This window comes from Amaranthus tricolor, chromosome 9 (assembly GCF_026212465.1).
Source record: "Amaranthus tricolor cultivar Red isolate AtriRed21 chromosome 9, ASM2621246v1, whole genome shotgun sequence".
Classification (NCBI taxonomy): domain Eukaryota; kingdom Viridiplantae; phylum Streptophyta; class Magnoliopsida; order Caryophyllales; family Amaranthaceae; genus Amaranthus; species Amaranthus tricolor.
In genome coordinates this window covers 23,885,879-23,905,859 of record NC_080055.1, presented here as the reverse complement: position 1 = coordinate 23,905,859, position 19,981 = coordinate 23,885,879, and the positions used below count along the sequence as shown (strand labels likewise).

At 31.9% G+C, this 19,981-nt stretch overlaps 3 protein-coding genes and 1 pseudogene across 3 annotated transcripts; 2 read left to right on the top strand and 2 right to left on the bottom strand.

The window, feature by feature from the left end:
- The first annotated feature begins 3,672 nt into the window (after positions 1 to 3,672).
- LOC130824004 (protein LURP-one-related 6) lies at positions 3,673 to 5,954 on the top strand. The gene is made up of 3 exons (XM_057688866.1): positions 3,673 to 4,048; positions 4,574 to 4,825; positions 5,641 to 5,954. The coding sequence occupies exons 1-3, from the start codon at positions 3,806 to 3,808 to the stop codon at positions 5,782 to 5,784; spliced, it is 639 nt and encodes a 212-aa protein (XP_057544849.1). The 5' UTR covers positions 3,673 to 3,805; the 3' UTR covers positions 5,785 to 5,954.
- Positions 5,955 to 9,861: 3,907 nt separating this feature from the next.
- Positions 9,862 to 11,805, bottom strand: LOC130823408 (uncharacterized; annotated as a pseudogene).
- A 1,010-nt stretch (positions 11,806 to 12,815) lies between these two features.
- LOC130823407 (uncharacterized) lies at positions 12,816 to 16,752 on the top strand. Its single transcript, XM_057688027.1, has 5 exons — positions 12,816 to 13,111; positions 13,205 to 14,386; positions 14,472 to 14,747; positions 14,895 to 15,052; positions 16,694 to 16,752. The coding sequence occupies exons 1-5, from the start codon at positions 12,816 to 12,818 to the stop codon at positions 16,750 to 16,752; spliced, it is 1,971 nt and encodes a 656-aa protein (XP_057544010.1).
- LOC130824214 (cation/calcium exchanger 4-like) lies at positions 16,670 to 19,318 on the bottom strand. The gene has a single exon (XM_057689122.1). The coding sequence runs from the start codon at positions 18,939 to 18,941 to the stop codon at positions 17,061 to 17,063; it is 1,881 nt and encodes a 626-aa protein (XP_057545105.1). The 5' UTR covers positions 18,942 to 19,318; the 3' UTR covers positions 16,670 to 17,060.
- Positions 19,319 to 19,981: the final 663 nt, after the last annotated feature.

The following is a 19,981-nucleotide window of genomic DNA, read 5'->3' as shown; positions in this document are numbered from 1 at the left end:
TTGTTGAAGTAATTGTGACTTGAGTTCACAAACAAAGTATATGCATTGAAGTGTGCATAGAGATGTTAATCCTATGGGTGTTTTAGTGTGTCTTAATGGAGTGCATTAAAATGTAAATTATGATGAGTATTAAAGTGGTATTAAAGTAGTGTTTAAGAATGAGAATCAATGCATGAAGTTATGAAGGTATTGAAGTATGTCTTAAACATAAGGCTTAATAGTAATAGCTAAGTATATAATTAATGTACTTAATGAAGAAACATAAAAGTCCAAGAATTTGGCTCTACACGAGGTACTCGTAGAAGGTCGATGCTTTTTTCGACTGTACATGTTCTTGGAGCTAATTATGATGCTATTAACTCAAGGCTTTAATTGTGTATACTCATTAGTGCAATTACTAATATAAATAGGGAGATCATATGCTCATTTTTAATCATCAAACACATGAAACACAAACCCTTTAGCCTAAACACATAGTCTTTGATCTCTTACTCTCAACTGTAATCCTTTATTGTAAGAGTCGTTGAAACTCCATTGTTATAGTATAAACAAAAACACTACACACCTCCGATGACGTTGTCTAAATTAGGTGAACCTCATAAATACTTGTACTCTTTTTGCATTATTTTATTTTCTTCGAACATTATTATTTTCATTGAAATTATATTTTGTTTATCAAGGTACTTCATACCCTCAATCTTAGTGATATTAGAGTTTGATAATTATTTCGTAAACTCTAATCTAGCTCTCATTACAATATCAATTAATCTTGTTCTATTAATATTATTGCACTTAGTTGTGAAAGTCTTTCAGCAGAGGGATGTATATATTATGAGGGACTATCAAGGAACATTGAACGAAGGAGCAGAGTTGTTAGTTAACAAAATAAAGTCAACATCGATCCACCCTAAAAAAGATAATAGTATTTATACAGTGTGGTTTCAGGGCAGGTAAGAGTACTGCCGCACAGGCCCAATATAAATAGTGGGTCTAATTTCAGTGTAATTCATGAGTATTGTAGACATTTTTTAGAAAGATGTCATGTTTGAGAAAGGAGGAATAAAATAGATTTTAAAGAAAACAATTTATTTTTAAAAAATAACTATAAGTGTGAATTGACAAAAGTAGTCATTTAAATGGTTGCTGATTATGCTTAAAAATAAGGTTATAAATGAAATAAAAATTAACTATAAGTGTAAATCAACAAACTAGCAATTAATTTGAATGTGGCTTTGTAACGAATCAAATAAAATACTGATAAACTCTTTTGAAATAAACCTTTTTTATTTATTTTGTTGCGTATAATAAAAAAATATATATTATTTTGAGATCCTGTGATATATACTTTACCAAGTACAATATTTATTAAATAAAGAAATATGCAAGACGACATTCACAAAATGAATATAATTAAAGTAAGAATAAGAGAATGAGACGAGTACTTGTTCTAGGGTGACTATATGCCATAAGTGTGAACAAATTACATGATATTTTATTTATCATAATATCGTCAATTAAGTGACACATCCACACTTATAGTGATGATTATAATATAAAGGGATTTGTCTTTTATTTTTTTTCAAATACTTATTATTAAAGACTAAAATGGATCTTCTATAAAAAGAGATCATATTTATTATTTTGCTTAGGGCCTACTAAATATCAGGAACAAGACTGTATTTATGAAATTTTGGCTTATAATTTATTTAAATTCTATGTTTAAAACACCGCTTAAAAATGCTAATCAAATGCCGGGTCAACCAATTTGACTTTCTAATCCTAAAATTTTACCCTACCTCAACTAAATTTCATGGCTTCGCCTAGATTAGATGAAGAGTACTTAGAATTAACTTCCTACGGCCGGTTAACATGTTTAATGATTCATTTGAGTTTAGTACTTGTGACTTGTGCTTCAAGTTTAACAAAAAAATCCTTAAAGAATTGACAAAGAATAACATCACCTTCAACTTATAATACATTGCATCCTTGGATGAGCTCATGATCTATTATTGTTCCCAAAAAGAGAGCACATTTAACAAGCTACTCTTCGGTCTGTTTGAATTTGCTATTAAAATTAATATAATATGATGAAAAATATCACTCTCAGTTTGAAACGCATGAAGGGACATGGATTACTTGAGTTCTAAGCAATCTTGTCAACTTATTATCATCAATTATCATTTATCAACCTTATTAAGTTAGATATATAGCGGCCTCACTTATATACACTTGTATATAATAATCTTAGGTTTTAATTATTTTATTTAATCTTTTTTTTATTTTTTAATTTATTGATAGTAGAAGTGCTATTTAATCTTTTGTATTATAGGTATATTAATAGATATATGGCACAAATATTAAGGATTCTTTTAAATTTTGTGAATGATATTAAAAAAGAAGTAAAATATATGGATAAAAGTTAAAAAAAATAATGAAGACATTTTTATTGATAAAACTTATAACAAATTAAAAAAAATATATTAAAATAAATAGTATGGTAATTTTAAGGGATTAGAATGTCGCACAAGCCACCTAATCTAGCTACAAAGTTTGAACCCTTTGAAAGAAGAGAATAGAACAAGGGAGAATGTCTACGTTCATTATTTCACTAATAAGATTTCAACTTTTGATGTTATGAAGTCAAACTTTACTGACCATTGAAGTTATCTTATTCAATGTAAGGTATCTTGCTTCTAGTATTTGTGCGGGTAGTTAGATGTTAAAAGTAGTTGTATAATTTATAGTGTTATATATTTATATGTTTAATAATTATATAAATTATTATAGTGTTATAGTAATTGTTGGAATATAATTTATAAAGAAAAAATATACATAATATTTTTTATAAAGCGCTACAAGTTGTATGAAAATAACTATTCACATTCCAAACCACTAAATAATATTTAAACTGCTATTTTACCGAAAAATAAAATTTTCTATAAAATAGTGTTTTAATCTTATTAAACTACTATGTTAAACACAATATATATCAAACAAGTTTTTTTTTTTTTTTATATGATATCAAATTAAACTTAGTTAACTTGTAGTCTGGGTTTTATGTTATAAATATTCCTACCTAGGCTTTACAACTAGTATTTGTACAATTTTAGACCTTTGCCAAATTTCAAAAAGTCACGTATTTTTCTTTGAAACAACTAAAAGAAGAAAATACAACTAATAACGTAACTCTATCTCATGATTAAGCACGAAACGTCAATGCTTCCTATGACTAACATTAACTTATAAGATAATGCTCATCAACTTAAATTATTCGTGTTTGATAAATAACTATTAGTCTTTTTAGTTGGTTTATTTAATCAGTTAAAAGCGTATAATTTTTTTATGATTTTTTTATTCGCTGAAAAATTATTCATTAAATATACTTTTTAACTTTTTAGCTAATTAAAAAGCCAAAAGTTAACTAAAAAATCCACATAAGCCATTTACCAAATAGGCAATTGGCTTATTTATTGGCTTGTATGACTAGTTGAAAATATTGACTTTTTTATTGGCTTTTAAGCTAACTGAAATATCATTTATTAAACACATTTTTAATTTTTTTAACTAAAAAATAAGTCAAAAGTCAACAAAAAAACCGATCTAAAAGTCATTACCAAACTGCCTATAACAAAAGTCAAGGCTTGCCCAACTTTCATTTCCAACTTTTGAACTCATTAAAATACCCTATTATTGTTGAATTCCTATGTCAAATTCCCTTATAAGTAGCTCAAACACCTCTATAGGTAGAAGCTTGTTATGTTATCTCTTTAGAAAGTTGCATAAGAATATATGTAAGTGAAGCAAGATGGCAGTATCAAAGCCAAACTATTTGATGCCAATTATAAGCAAGATGTATTGCTCATCATCCCAAGTTGTTTTGGTGGTACGGCGGCGGCCGCAAGCCGTGGGTGGTGGTGGATTTGTGGTTACTAATTGTAGCCAAAGGGTTGTTTTTCAAGTTGATGGTTGTGGGATTCTTGGCAAAAAAGGAGAGTTGATTCTTCGTGATCATGATGCTGAACCCATTCTTCTCATCCGTCAATTAAAGGTGTGTTTCTTTTTTTAAGCTACTCTTGTGAGAGACTATCTTTTATTTCGATGAGACACGCTTAAAACAAGAAATATATATGTTGATAATTTGTATTGCTTGATCACAAATTATTAAACGAGACAGTTTCATTGTAAGATCATCTCTATTTGGCTGAACCAAGTACATAAAGTATGTTAAATAGCTTCTCATCACTAGTGGAAAAGAGCACATATGCTTCGGTTTTATGGCCATTATATATTGCGGTTTTGACCCCAGGCACTTAACAAGTGTTTCGGTTCACATATAATGTATTACATGATGCGGTTCAACACGAAGTGCAACATATACCCCTTTATTTTTTTTTGGAAAATTTTCAATCAGTATGGTACTGCTTCTTTAAAAAACCGGAGTATATAAGTTTTTTTCTACTAGTGCATGGTGAAATGATCTCATAAAATGAGTTGTTAATTAATCAGCATCACAGAAAAAATACGGCATTTTTAAGAAAATGTGGCTATTTGGTTTGTTTTATGTGAATTACAGGGTGGGTTTGTTCAAGCATTAAGCATATGCAAGAAATGGAAAGGCTACTATGATTATGAAGGGTATGAAAGGTCTATTTTTAGTATAAAAGAACCAAATCAAAATTCATGCTTCCCAACAAGCAATGCAGTTAGAGTTTCAATTGAACCCAAAGTTGTTGGGCGAAATAAGGACTGGAATTTTGAGGTTAAAGGCTACTTTCCTGACAAAAATTGCAGCATTGTTGACTCCTTTGGAAATGTTGTGGCCCAGGTGATTTTTAGCTACCTTGAGTATTATTTTTGTTCTTGTGTTTAGAGATGTACATTCGGGTGTGCAGTTAGGTTTTATGTAAGATGATTTGAAATAGATTTGCTTTGGATTTTGTATTTATGTATATGTCTTATGATCTGACTTTAAAACTGTATGCGGCTTATTTTCAATTGGGATTGAAGCCCATCATATCAATGTTGGACTCCTCTTCAAGTGTTTTCATGGATCAATCATATATAAAAGCAACTAGTTGGATAGTGGATTATCAGCGTCATCTTGAAAAATTTGGAGTCATTTATGCAAAATTTTTATTTTACGTCTTATTTATAGTAAATATATTTATTTTATTAATAAGCTTAACATATTTCTTATTTGATTAACCTTTTTATACAAGGGAGAAAAAAAAACCCTATACAAACGATCACCTTGTACACCCTAAAAAATCCTGATGAATTAAATATTTATATGTGCTTATATTCTCTTAAGGTCTATGACCTACATATAAAAACATAGTGGATAGTATTAGAGGTTAGCTTTATTCCATGATTCTATCACCACCATCTAATGTTTTGCAAATAAAAAGTACATAATAAAGTTGTTATTAATTGATATTTAGTGTATGTTCCATGATAATTTTAATTTTTTTTATGCCATGCAAATATGGTAGAATTTAATTGTACGAGACTGTATTATGAGACTATTTTAGGTGTCACAACGTAGGAGTATCGACATTTGAACAAATATAGCATGCAATTGTTATAGACTTTATATGATCTTTGTTACGTAATGATTTAATATTTTTCTTACGATGGCAGATTGGAATAAAAGAAGAAATAAAAAGGGCCATGAGTAACAAAGATTTGTACCATGTGATGATTCAACCTGGGATTGATCAAGCTTTTGTTTTTGGAGTCATTGCTGTTCTTGATTACATTTACCATGAGTCTACTTGGTGCTAGATTCGTTACATTCCCAGGAGAAAACAGTCTTATCTTTTTTATGACTTGTATTTTATTTTGTAGCTAATTAATATTCGTATTTCTAAGCTAACAATTTAGTTTTTTTTAATTAGTTTCTTGCACTGACCCGAAAATTTGAGTACAAGTTTCTATAAATTTTCGTATCTGAATGCTCGTATTATATATTTTTTTCAAATCTGAAAGACTTGTTTCACTATGATTATTGTAAATATTCATCTTTCAAGTTTATCTTATACATTGTGGCTAATGTGTAAGAATAAGTATAGTCAATTAGGATCTTATTTGAATCGTCTAATTGCATTTTTTCATAATACTGTATTAACTTTGTATTATTTTTAATCATGCATAGTTCAATATATAAATGATTAAAAAATTACATAAAAATCAAATATAATAAGTATAATGAGCAGAGGAAGTATATGTTGAATTGTTGATATTTGCTTGGAAATCTATCACATTTAAAAACGTAAAATAATTGGGTGAAATAAGCATAACAAAGTAGTATTATAAAAAAGATCTAGCTAGTGTTCTTCAACTTCACTTATAAGTATTCATTCAGGTTATTCGATTTATTTGGAGTCACGTGTTTCGAGTCGGTTTGAAATTAGGTTGTGTTTATATTGATTTTTACATAATTTAAATTCATTTTAAAGTCGGATCAAGTTGAATTCGGCTATAAAGTTGGATTAATATCAAGTCGTCAAGTCTATTTTTAATATCTCAGTCTTCATTCTATTCCTATTTTTCACTAAATGACAAAATCTGTAATTATATGCTCCCTCCGTCTCTTTCATTTTGTGGGAAAGTAAATTTTAACAAAAAGAGAAATTAAATTATATGGATAACAAAAATCTAACTATAAGAGGAATTAAATTATTTGGAAAAGAAATTGAATCAGAGAATGAATAAAATTATGGAAACTAGGGTTAAATATCTTCTGTTTCCTTTTCCTTTCTTCTCTATTTTCCATTTTTCATGTTCTTGCTCTCGAAAATGGAGTATATCGTAGCTGTTCTCGACCAGTTGCTCCCATGAGTTCTATGTCCACGTTTTCCGGCGAGAAATGCCTTCTGAATTTCAAGTACTTTAGGTTTTGTATCTCCATCTATAGATTTTACTCTTTTTAATCTTTTTCTCAATTTTCTTCGAGTTGTTGATAAAATTGAAGATGCGTTGGAAACAATTGCAATATTTTGTAAAGTTTAACTGAATTACTACTATTAGTTACTTTCTTATTCCTGTTGTCATATGTGTTTTTGGAAAACAGAAGGATTTAGATATTATAAATCTTTGCTTCATTTTTTTGGTAGAAATCAGGTGATAAGAGTTAAAATTTGCTGTAATTTGCACAGCTTTATGTTCTTTGCTGCCTTGACTATTTGTGCTTGAATATAGGGTTTATTTTTGTTTGAAAATAACCCATGGCGTGATGGAATTAGAGAGAGATCTGCTCACGTTTAAGTTTAACTGAATTATTAGTTACTTGCATATACCAATCGGCTGTACGATCGAATCTCATCATGTTCGTCTGCAGTCAATTCTCCTGTTGTGTGGGTGTTGTTGCGTACAAAATTATCAGTTTTACTGTAAACTTCTCAAATTTGTTGATGTTTGAAGCAATCGAAGTGGTGAATAGTGCTTTAAGCTTTATGGGTTTTTTTTTTTGGCATAGGCCAATGGTTTTTTAGTGGGATTAAAGAAGAGGCTAAGGGTTTGGGGTAACCATTTTTGATATGGAGTTCAACTTGGATAAGTTGAACTTGCACATTAAAGGAATAAAAGGGATTGATGATGGACCTTTTATTGTTGACCAAGAGCTTATGATAAGAATTGAGTCATGAGGGCAAGGCCTCTATTATGTAATCTGACAGAATATGGGATGTTTTTAGAATGCTGTTGATTTTGCTCGCCTAAGGCTGTGAGAGTACAACGGGTGTGCAGTAAGGACATTATTAATAAGGCTTTGAAGAGAAACAATGGTGATAAATCTGTCTTTATGGTTGATCTATGTCACAGGAACAAGTTTAGTAGCTAGTAGGCTGGGAATGTTAGTTTGGATTTCAAGGATGCATTTCACATCATAAGTCTAATTATATGTCGTTTAGGATATGGATCCTTAAGCCTCCTTGTGATTATGATATATGTTTTTCTTCTTGTTTAAGAACAAAGAGTATTAAATGTGGTGCTTTAGTAATGTTAGGACATGTAAGTATCAGAAACTAGATGGGACCTCATATAGCTGCTAGAGGTGGTGCAATTCCAACAAGAATTTGAATTGAGATAAGCACAGATATGATTTGTACATCGACTATGTATTTGGATGACATTTTAGGACGGAAAGGAAAGGGGAGGGAAAGGAAGATGAACGGAAACAAAATTGATGTGTTTTTATTCCAAACTTTCAAAATGTAAGGAATTCTCGTCTTCAGTTACCTTCTCTCCATTTCCCTTCTCTCTATTTCCCCCTCCATCCCCCCTACCCCTCTCCCCCCCTCCCCCCCTCCTTTTACTATGTAAGTTAGGCATATTATGTTTTAACATGTGGTTTAATCCATTTCATAACTGAATAGGCGTTTAATTAAAGATTTTTTTAACGTATTTAATATTGATACACAAACCCGATCCAACGACACATTTAACAACCCTGTTAAAATTTTAGTAATCCTTACTAATTTGATGACAAAGAGAACTCTTAATACATTTTATCACAGGCTTCGGCGTATGTAATTGCCAAATCCTTATAATACTATTTGAAAAGCTTTACTTGCCAATGTAAAAATGTAATCCTTGAAATCTATGGTAAAAACGTGATTTAGCCATATAGGACTTGGCACTTGGCAGTATTTCTAACTTGTAAATTTCTAGATTTGGTAATTGGTGTAAATCATACTTTCTTTGTCTCATTTAAATTGCACTGAATTTTTATTTATGGTCATCTCACGTAAGGGTGTTTGATTTGGTGAGTGGTAATGGAATGGATTGGAATTGGTTTAGATGGTGTAACACTAACAATTACCATTATTTTTATTTTTTGTTTGGTTTATCAATGATAATGGAAACACATACTTATTAGGAGGGAATTTTATAAAATTGAAGAGAAAAAAAATGAGGTATCCATGGAGATAGAGAAGAATGAAGGAGATGCGTCAACCATGCGGGGGAAAGAGGGAAAAGAGAAGCAAAGATATCGATTACTAAAGATTGTAATCAGTAACTATTACCATAGGTTGAGTAGCGGAAACAAAGCAATGGATTCAATTTACTTCATGTAACGGATTCAGTTATCAAAATAACAAAAGAAACACCCAAAAATAAAATGGATTACTTGAATTCTTTTCCAACTTGTATTGTTGCCAAAACAAACGTGTACTTATTAGCGGAGATTATTTTCTCTTTTAGTGTAGTCCCCATAATATTCTTTTTCAATCTTAATTACAAATTCAATCTTCCATTTAATCTCATATACTTATTTTTTTTCACCTAACTTATTATTTTTCTTAATCACCAATCAGAAATTAACACTTAAACCTCCATCAACATATGCAAATCAACAGAGTGCACTGGCAAAACTTTGGTGAAATATTAAGGGATAGAAATTTAGACTTAAAAATTAGGTTAAAAAAATAAGGGGGCAAATTTTAAACTCTTGACCTTTTAGTTATAAAATATCAACTTTACCATGATCAGTGTAACATGATTCGCTAATCTCCTCGTGAATCGCGAATTGTAAAAAGCAAATTATGGTCGATTTTAGATTATTTTTGGACAAATTTAAGCAAATCGTGAATTTAAAAGGCGAATTAGCTAGCGAATCATGTTACACTGATTATGATAACTATTATCATAAGGTGTAATATTATGCGAGAAAAACGTTTGAGGGCGACTCCACTATCCCTCCCTAACTAAATACTGCCATTGGGAGAGTGTACTTCTTTTGCAGCATTATGGTCTGTATATTTGTACTTGCCACACCAATGTGTATAAAAATTAAAGCTTTGAAAACTGTAAAACCTACTTAATCTAAACAAAGCCATGAACCATCAAAGAGCTTACATGCTATGGCCTATGATGCAACAAAGTATGAGCAATCTGATCTCTAACTTGACTTGCATAAGTAGATCTAATAGGATTTTCCAATAGTATCTCATCATCAAAGAGCTAAAATGAATCATGAATCTGAAGTTGATCATTCCTCATTTCACAAATATTATGAAAAACACAACAAGCTCCTAATACTGCAGGCAGCTCTTGTAACTTAACTTCATAATCCTCTTCTGCAAACATCCCCATCTTTTCTTCAATTTATTAAATGAATCTTTTGCTACCTTCTCAATATCCTCAATTTTCTCATTAAATGTGTGTTGAGTCCATTTTAGATTTTGATGTGCATAAGGTACCAAAAGCCAATCCGTTATTGGATAACCCGAATTACCTACCATCCAAATATTGTTTAACATTCCACGGTTAGCTCTTTCATACAAAGCCGATTTATCCATTACTTTGTCTTCGGGTAAGGATCCTGGCCACCCTATACAAACATTCCTAAATATACCTCTTGGATCAACCACACCTTGAATTGTAATGGTGTAACTCGTCTTTGGTTACGTTCGCCTGTAGCTAACCTCCGAATACAGACAGCTACACGTTCACGGACTGGGATGGTTGCTCGTAGCATTGTATTTTTTTTTTTTTTGGTAATGCTAGGCTCTAGTTCATGACAAATCATGTTGAATGTAGCCTTGCTCATGTGGAATAGTTTCTTGAATTCGTCATCTGGGAAATCTGGGTGGCTGCATTTATCCCACCAGTCTTTTGATAGATCCTTCGCCCACAATCTCCGCTGGTGCGATGCTGGAGCAGTCGATGTTTTATTGCGAGCACGCTTGTTTTGCTTCTTGGGGTTAAGTTTATCAAACTGCCAGATATGGTGATGTTCTCTGTGTTCTTTCTCAAACATGAAAAGAGAAGACATGATCTCTATTGTGGGGGATGTATTTGATTAATTATAAGTCTATAATCATTTAAACCGAAATCACCAAAAGAGATTTTCATAAAAATAAATAAAGATAAAGTGGATTGAATGTAATATTAAAAACTCATAATTGAATTTTATATTGTACGACCGAAAAAAATACCACGCAAGTAGTATGATAGTTTTAAGATTTTAAAAATGAAATTCTCAAAATAAATCATAATAATCAGACAAAAAAATAAAAGTTGGAGATTTATAATATTTTTTACCTGATAACTCCATAGACCATAAGAGCCATTTATAATTCTTTATGATAATGTCAAGTCCATTTCGGTAAGAAGTTGGTTATTTAAGTGCTCATCATGATATAGTCAATCCTTAATTAAAGGATCGAATCATCTTTCACAATAATTTGTCTTATACAGAATTTTGTGTGAGACCGTCTTACTTGTGAGACGCGTCTTATTAGGCCAGCCCAATTATATTTTTCTTAACCAATTTCAGAAATTAAAATGTCAATTTCAAGAGTTAAAATACCAATTTGAAGACGTAAAAGAACAATTTAAAGAATTTAGAACTGATATTTTTAGTCATGGAATTTGACAATTTAAAGACTTAAAAGACCAATCTAATACTTAAAAGACCAATTTGAAGACTTAAAAGATCAATTGCTAGACTTAAAATTTTCATTTATTTTAAAGTAAGATGACTCAAACATTGAAATTGGTATTAAAAACTTTAAAATGAACCTTTTTAAGTCTTAAAGCTGTTTTTTCAACTTAAAATTATTTTTTTAGTCTTGATTCTTGAAATTGTTCTTTTAAGTTTTGAAATTCATGTCAGAATTAAAAAAAAATTTATTAAATCTGGGTCAATCACACAACTTAGACCATCTCACAGGAGAATAACTATTTGTCTTACGGGATACCTCCATAGACCTTAAGATAAATTGGGCTTATTTGACTCATTGGACAAATAATCAAATCCTCCAAAGTTTTTAGCCTAATATTTTTGTTGAAGTCCCTCATTTTTTAATCAAATTTCTCTAAATGTGAGAAAATTTTAAAAAAATATATATAATTTTATTCATCTTTCTTATTCTTTCTAAAGGCTTTTTGAATTATTCTTTTCATTTATTTTCCCATCCCTCTGCCTTTTCCATTCCTTTGTTTTCCTCTAAATGGTAAAACAAGCTATGTAAATCATAATACTCCAAGAATCATTAATATCTTAAAATTTGCAATATAGTTCAACTGTCCTTAAGAAATTACAACTATAAAATATTACAGATATTTATAGAAATTGATTAAAAAAATAACTAAGTAGTACGAATAAGAACATATTAAAAAGATATGAATAGAAATTAAGAAAGGTGATATAACCATCTAGGATCACGGACACGCCCCTGGACCTGCGTGTCGCGTGTCGTACACGGACACGCGAAAATATGTGTCCGACACGCCAAATGAAGTGTCCAATATTTTAATATTTTTCCGAACACGTGGACACGGCAAGAACACGCGACGGACACGACAAGGACACGGAAGGGACACGTGCCCCACGTGTTTTTTTTTTTTAAAAAAATCGAAAACAGGGGCTTGGTTACTCAATTACTCCCTCCCGCAAACCCGCACTCTCTCTCACTCTAAACCTAAAAACTCTTCCTCTAGTCGTTGCCGCCCTCCCGCACGGCTGCACCACGCCACCGCCGGGCGCCGGCTGCTTCTCGCTTGCTCCATCACAGACGTTGTCGGTGCTGCTGCCTGCTGTGGGTTGCTCGAGCCTCGAAGCGACGAAGCCTCGATTCGAAGTTCGATTGTTCGAACACAGTCGAACCCTAATCCCTAAAAATCGAAATTTTTGATTTTGTTTAAGGTATTTTCACTCTTTATCCTAAATCCTAATATTAATCTTGTTCTAATCTTTAATCTTAGTGTTAATCTTAAATTCTTAATCTTGTTGACTTGTTGTTTTAACATTTATTTTGTTTAAGGGATTTTTAAATCTTTAATTGTGGTTGTTTGAATTTCAAGAGTTCATGTCTAGTAGTGGGGCTAGTGGCTCTGATTCATGCAATGTTAGTGGTGATGCTACAAATGAAGAGGGTGATTTCGGTTCTTATCCTTTGTGGAAATATGTTGTTAAAGGGGACAAAATGAGTGGGGGTGGGGGTAATTATACTTGGCAATGCAACTTTTGCAAACAAATAAAGAGTGGTTCATATACTAGAGTTAAAGCACATTTGATGGGTGTTGCAAAAGGTGGAATTAGTCAATGTCCTAATGTAACAAATGAGGATAGAATGCAAATGAGAAACTTAGAAAGACAAGTTGAGCAATATAAAGAATCTAGATAACCAAAAAGACCACCACTTCCTAGTCAATCTTTGTCTTCTGAAACTTCTCTTTCACCAACTTCATATGACAGGAAAAGAAAATCTGACAACCCAATCACCAAAGCTTTTGATATACAAGCTCGAAACAACTTGGATGCTGAGATAGCAAGGATGTTTTTTACTGGAGGATTTCTTTTCAACCTTTGCCGAAACTCTTACTATGTTAGTTCATACAACTATGCTGCCACAAATAATATTCCTGGTTACAAGCCTCCTAGTTACAATAAAATGAGAACCACTTTGTTAGATAGAGAGAAAGAAAATGTTGAAAAGCTTTTAGAACCAACAAAGGCTACTTGGAGGGAAAAAGGGGTAAGTATAGTGAGTGATGGGTGGAGTGATCCACAAAGGAGACCTTTAATTAACCTCATGGTGGCTTGTGAAGTTGGTCCTCTGTTCTTAAAGGCCATTGATTGCTCAGGAGAGGTAAAGGATAAAGACTTTATTGCTAGTTTGTTGAATGATGCCATTGAAGAAGTTGGAGATGACAAATTTGTTGTACAAATTCTCACTGATAATGCAAGCAATTGCAAGGCCGCTGGAGAACTTATAGAGGGTAGATATCTACATATATTTTGGACACCATGCATTGTTCACACTCTTAACCTTGCTCTTAAAAACTTTTGTAATGCTAAAAATGTTTCAAACAATGAGGAGGTTTATGATGAGTGTCATTGGATAACCGAAGTTCATGGAGATGCTTTACTTGTCAAAAACTACATAATGAACCATTCAATGAGGTTAGCTATATTTAATAAGTTCTCTCCATTAAAGCTTCTTTCTGTTGGTGATACTCGCTTCGCTTCAGTAGTTGTCATGCTAAAGAGGATGAAACTTCTTAAAACTACTCTTCAATCCATGGTTGTTAGTGAGGCTTGGTCCACATATCGTGATGATCATCGTGGACAAGCTACACTTGTGAGGGAAAAGATTCTAAATGACGATTGGTGGGACAACGTTGATTACATCCTTGATTTTACTCGTCCCATTTATGACATGATAAAAGCATGTGACACCGACAAAGCATCACTTCATCTAGTATATGAAAAATGGGATTCAATGATTTCAAAGGTGAAGGAGATCATATATAACCATGAGCCTAAGCAAAGGCATGAGTATTCTTCTTTCTTTAGTGTGGTCGAAACAATACGTCTTAGCCGTTGGAAGAAAAGCAACACTCCACTTCATTGTTTGGCACATTCTTTGAATCCAAGGTAATTTACATTTTTGTATGTTTAAATGTTTAAAGCATTAGATTATGCATTAACTAAATTTTCTTCTTTTTTATGTATTTAAAAGGTATTATAGTGACACGTGGCTTAAAGAGTTCCCCGGTAGAGTTGCTCCACATGTTGACAATGAAATTTCCACACAAAGATTCAATTGCTTTAGAAGATTGTTTCAAGACTTGGAAGATAGAAGAAAGGTTAATATGGAGTATGCTATTTTCTCGGCAAGAGATGGTGGTGTATTTACCGAACCGGAATTCTTGAATGATATGTACTTGATGGCTCCAAAGCATTGGTGGGCAACTTATGGCTCACAAGTTCCGATGCTTCAAGCATTAGCATTCAAGTTGTTAGGACAACCATCATCTTCCTCTTGTTGTGAGAGGAATTGGAGCACATATAAATTCATTCATTCATGTACTAGAAACAAACTTGCACCAAAACGTGCTTAAGATTTGGTGTACATTCATAACAATCTTCGTTTGCTTTCAAGGAGAGGTGAGGCTTATAACAAGGGAAGAACAAGGTTGTGGGATGTTGGAGGAGATGACTTTGGAAATCTAGAAGATTCTATTTGTCTTGGCATGGCGGATCTTTCTCTTGACAAGCCCGAGTTGGAAACTACTTTTGTAGCAGAGGATGATGATGGATGTCATATGGATGATGTGTGATGATCAAACTTAAATTTACCTATTTATTTGGTTTTCTTTGATTTGGTTTGTATGACTATTTTTAAATACTCATGTTGTTTATTAAGTATTTATTTGCATTTTATGAGAGTTTTATGTTTTTAAAGTGTTTATTTACATATATCAAATGAAAGATTGTAAAATTATCTTTAATTTGATATATTTATTATATTACCATTTTCGTGTCCCCGTGTCCGCCATTTTTAAGTTGGCGTTTTCCCGTATCCGTGTCGTGTCCGTTTTAGTGCAACTTAGATATCCATTACCTAAAATAAAAATAGACCGTATTAAAAAGATAGAATTTGTAGTTTGTGGTCTAAGCAACAAACAAAACAATAATGCTCACACTTCTTAATGTCACATCTGAACATATCTAGCCTTCAAGAAAAAAACAGTACATAAGCCTCTAACCAATTTGTTTAGTCCCCACTACAAATAGGAAGAACTCAAATTAGTATATAAAATGTATCTAGGTAGGGATTCTACGATATTATTTGTCACTAGTTATCAGTTTCTATTTAATATTTTATTTTAAAATTTAAATAATAAACATCCAAAATTTGCATGATAAAAAGCTATAATAAGTTGATAAAATATATATTAATACAAATGTATAAAATTTTATTTGACTTTGATTTTCTTTATGCATTTCAAAAAATTGTAAAATATTTTTGATTGATAAACACTCTAATTACCTTTGTTACATTAGTTTGACTTTTGTATCGCCTTAAATATGTATTCTCAATCCAAATAAATCATAATATTTACTATTTAAGTATAGCCCGTAAAAAACCAAAGTAATATACTCTCTTTATTCTCCTTATTCAGCATTATTTGTTATTTTTGTCTATCGCTGATTTTGTATTATTTTTGTTATTAATCAATAACCTAATACATTTCTTTCAATCTCATTTATGTATTTTAACTTTGTTATAATTTCTTGCACACAATTTACTCTCACTTTATTTATTACTATTATATATCTATCTTTTTGAAAAAATAATTTATTTTTTTTTGTTCAGATTAAATGCTACAGGACTAAGGGAGTATTGCATAAACTGCAAAAATTGTCTCAAATCTCAATCATCATGTTATAAAAATTCTGGTTAAAATTAGTTGTTACATTTAAATCATAACTAAAGTACTATTTATCGATATTATTATTTTACTTTATATTCCTTCAGTAGAGCTATTTATCTATCAATATTTTATTATAGAGTTATTAATTATTGAGAAAAAAGAAATCAAGCCAAGTAATTCATGATGGGGAAACAAGTTAATTAAGTATAGCTATATTAATTAGTTCCTTTTGCGTGTGAAATCATTTGGAAAAAGTTTCCTTCAACCCAAAAAAATACAATAGTCAATTTCATAAATTAGAATATCTTGTAATTTATAAAACAGGGCAGGTAAAAAAGACAGCATTAGGTAGAGATCTAACTTCAATTTGAGATTTAGGAAATCGAGTCTTAGTAGTCTTAGTTTTCAACTCAGTATTCCGCATAACGATAAACTCTCTCACTAATCCCCCCAGAGAGGAATGCATGCAATCAAACCAAATACAATTTCACAAATTAAATTTAACACATGAATTCGGTTATAGTATTCTTGTCAAAACTAGTAATATTCTACATGAAAACGATCACTTTCGAGAATTTGTAACGAAACTTAACACTGCGAAAATGATAACTTTCGAGCATCATTTTCATTGAATACCAACAAAGATAACAGTTTATGATGTTTTAGAGCCAAATATGGTATGAAGCAATTGCATAAGGCAACTGATTTCTGCTACGAAAATGACTTGATATCCGAGATGGAAACCAAGGTCCAAAAAATACCTATATGTAACTGTACAATCCATATCATACATTATAATCGATACTATATTCGTTATCTACTCCTAGCTACACCGACTGAACAACGATGCAAGAGCCTTAATCCCAAAGCACTAGAGTCGGCTAGCCTAGCTACACCGACTCTGAGCCAAAAACAAGGGCGATGCTGATCCGAAGAGATATGAAGATGGCGTAAAGGATTATGAGGCCGATACCCAAGATCTTGTTAGGGCGCATTTCGTTTTGTGGCAAAACAATAAGAGCCCATATAAGACCTATAGCAAGAAATCCCATAGTGATGAACAAACCACTATCTCTTGCAACTATGTAAGGTTCGGAACCTTTAGACCATGCTGCAAACAACAAAGAAACTCCCAATCCAATCAATGTATTAAACATAGGGCTTGCATAGCATCCTGACATAGCGATTTGCACACCGTTGTTATCATTCATTGCTAGAGCGGTATTCGACATAAGATCACCCATTGAATTCCCCCAAGCCAAGATGGTTAAAGCAAGCATAGCGGGGTTGACACCGAATAAGGCCCCCAACGAAACGAGTAGAGCAACGAGCTCGTTTGCTAGGATGTAAAACCAAATGATACTCATCAAGAATCCACCAAGAACCCATGGGAATAAGAAACTACGAGGGGGGTGATCGGGACTAGTGTATAAAAGGGCGAGTACACTCAACATAAAACCGACTAAGAAACCAATCGTATAAGCAATACTCCCACTCAACGGCCCTAGGTTTTCTTGTCTATTCCACAAGAATGCTACAAGAATTGGAGCAAAAAATGCACTTGCAATAGCATAAACCTTAGACCACCTCTCCTCTTCGACTACAGGGATCGTTAGACGTCTAGGAACACTCAACGGTACCTCAAACATCGAACATAGCCTTGAAAACGAACATAACGAATCTTCAATCATAACCTCATCATCATTCCAACCCCAATTCCTAGGACTAGATTCTACTCTAGGTTTTACATAATCTGAATAGATTGCAAGATTGGTATTCCATATCCAATGAGGCAGTTTAGGGGATATCTCATATGCGTTATTGTCATGATTATCAGGACTAAGCAAAGAAGCACACATTGACTCATCTTCCCCTTCACTTCTAGAAGCTCCAAAGAAGCTTCCAACCACAGGAAGAAGTGGGGTCAAACCCCCGAATCTCAAACCCCTACCTTTCTTGTTCATAATCTCATTAACACCAACAAATAAAGCATAAACAACATATATTGACACAAAAGCCATAGCACCCCAAATGTTCACTTTACCAATCAACAAAATCAATGCAAGACACCCAATTGTAAAGAGAAAGAAACATATATCTCTAACAAAACATTTCTTATCAATTGGAACATTTCTATCAGAAATACAGATAGAAACAACACCAACAACAACACAAGTGATAAAACAAGCACCACCCAAAACACCATTCAAGCCGACATCGTCAGAACCCTTACCCATAAATGCAGCAATACTAGCAAATACATCAGTAGCTCCATTACCAAATGGAAGCAAAGTAACACCAGCAACAGTAGGAGACATTTTCAGAAGTTCAGCTAGTTTTTCTAATGAATAACAGAAATAGTCTGCAGCTGTATTTCCCAATAAATAGAGAAGAATTGCAAGCCAAAAACCTAGAATTAAATACCCAAAAAAAGGGAAATTCTTGCAATTACAGTAGAAAATTTTCATGTAATTGAAAAACCCACCTGAAGTACAATCTGGGTTGTCAAGAACATAATCACAACTGGTTGAATAACCCTTGTGCTCAAAAACTTCTGCACAAATTTGATGGTGAAGTAGGGTTATGTTACTTATACCATTTGATGAACTTCCATGGATTTCTTCCATGTTTCTTCCATGAGAAATACCACCATGAAAAAACCCACTTCCTAAATTCCATTTATGATTAAAAGAGGAATTGTAAATGAAAGTAATCAACACAATGGTTGAAATTACATTAAAAATAACCCCAAAAATTGTTTTCTTTCTCATCCCAACAAAAAAAACTCAATATTTAATCAATTAACTCAATGATTCAAAAATCCCACTTACACTCAGAAAAATTAACAAAAAAAAAGTGAGTTTTTTTGTTCTTGAATGGTACAAAATTGGCTCCTTATCTTTCTCCCACCAAAAACAGAGGATAAGAGAGTGTAGAGAGAATATCAATTTGGTGGTTTGAATGGAGAATCAAGGAATTATATGGTAAGAATATACAGAATACGTGTAAGGGAGTTCTTGAATTTATATACAAGTAGAAAATTTAAAAATTCAGTAAACAAGTGGAAGTATTCAATTCATTGAATTACAAAAATGGGGAAATGTGATTTTGTGATAATAAATTATATAAAATTGTGTATGTGATTGTTACTTGTGAGTGATGTAAATGGGTTACGGCTTATATAAGTCTCTATCAACTGAAATCTTTAATGCCGGACACGAATCAGATGATGGTACGATAATAGCGGTTCTCTATTTTTCTTTTTTTTTGGTTTTTATTTTTTCTATGTTGCGCGGATTTGGCATCATATCATTTGCTTATGTGATTCCGGTATAGAACTTTGTTTAGATTAAGTAGTAAATATTTAAGAAAAAAAAAATCAAATTAATATGACAAAGGTAATTAAATATACAAATGAGCAAATAGAGATAGAATGAAAGTAAATTGAAAAAAATAAATAAAAAAAGAGGTTGATTTTCCTCATTTAGAGATAAAGAATTTCCCCATCCTACCCTAGCGTAAATTTGTATTCAAAATAAGGGAACTAATTGCTATAATTTCCATTTTTCATTACCTTCTAATTAATTCTTCCACGTCTCTAACAATCAAATTCTTTTAATCATTTATCTAATAACTTTGTTTTTCTTGTTTGACTTTTATTTATCTCTGTAAATATTTGCCCTCAATCCAAGCGATCCCTTAAAGGTATTCAAAATAGACTTGATGATTTGATATTTATTCGACTTTTTAATCGAACCTAATTTGATCCACTTAAAAATTGATTTGCAATTATGTAAAAATCAATATAGAC

Coding starts and splice junctions, on each gene's coding strand:
- LOC130824214 (XM_057689122.1), bottom strand. CDS start 18,941: ATGAGAAAGAAAACAATTTTTGGGGTTATTTTTAATGTAATTTCAACC.
- LOC130824004 (XM_057688866.1), top strand. CDS start 3,806: ATGGCAGTATCAAAGCCAAACTATTTGATGCCAATTATAAGCAAGATG. Junction 4,049..4,573: donor TTCTCATCCGTCAATTAAAG/GTGTGTTTCTTT, acceptor TGTGAATTACAG/GGTGGGTTTGTTCAAGCATT. Junction 4,826..5,640: donor TTGGAAATGTTGTGGCCCAG/GTGATTTTTAGC, acceptor TTACGATGGCAG/ATTGGAATAAAAGAAGAAAT.
- LOC130823407 (XM_057688027.1), top strand. CDS start 12,816: ATGTCTAGTAGTGGGGCTAGTGGCTCTGATTCATGCAATGTTAGTGGT. Junction 14,387..14,471: donor GCACATTCTTTGAATCCAAG/GTAATTTACATT, acceptor TGTATTTAAAAG/GTATTATAGTGACACGTGGC. Junction 14,748..14,894: donor CTTCAAGCATTAGCATTCAA/GTTGTTAGGACA, acceptor TTTGCTTTCAAG/GAGAGGTGAGGCTTATAACA.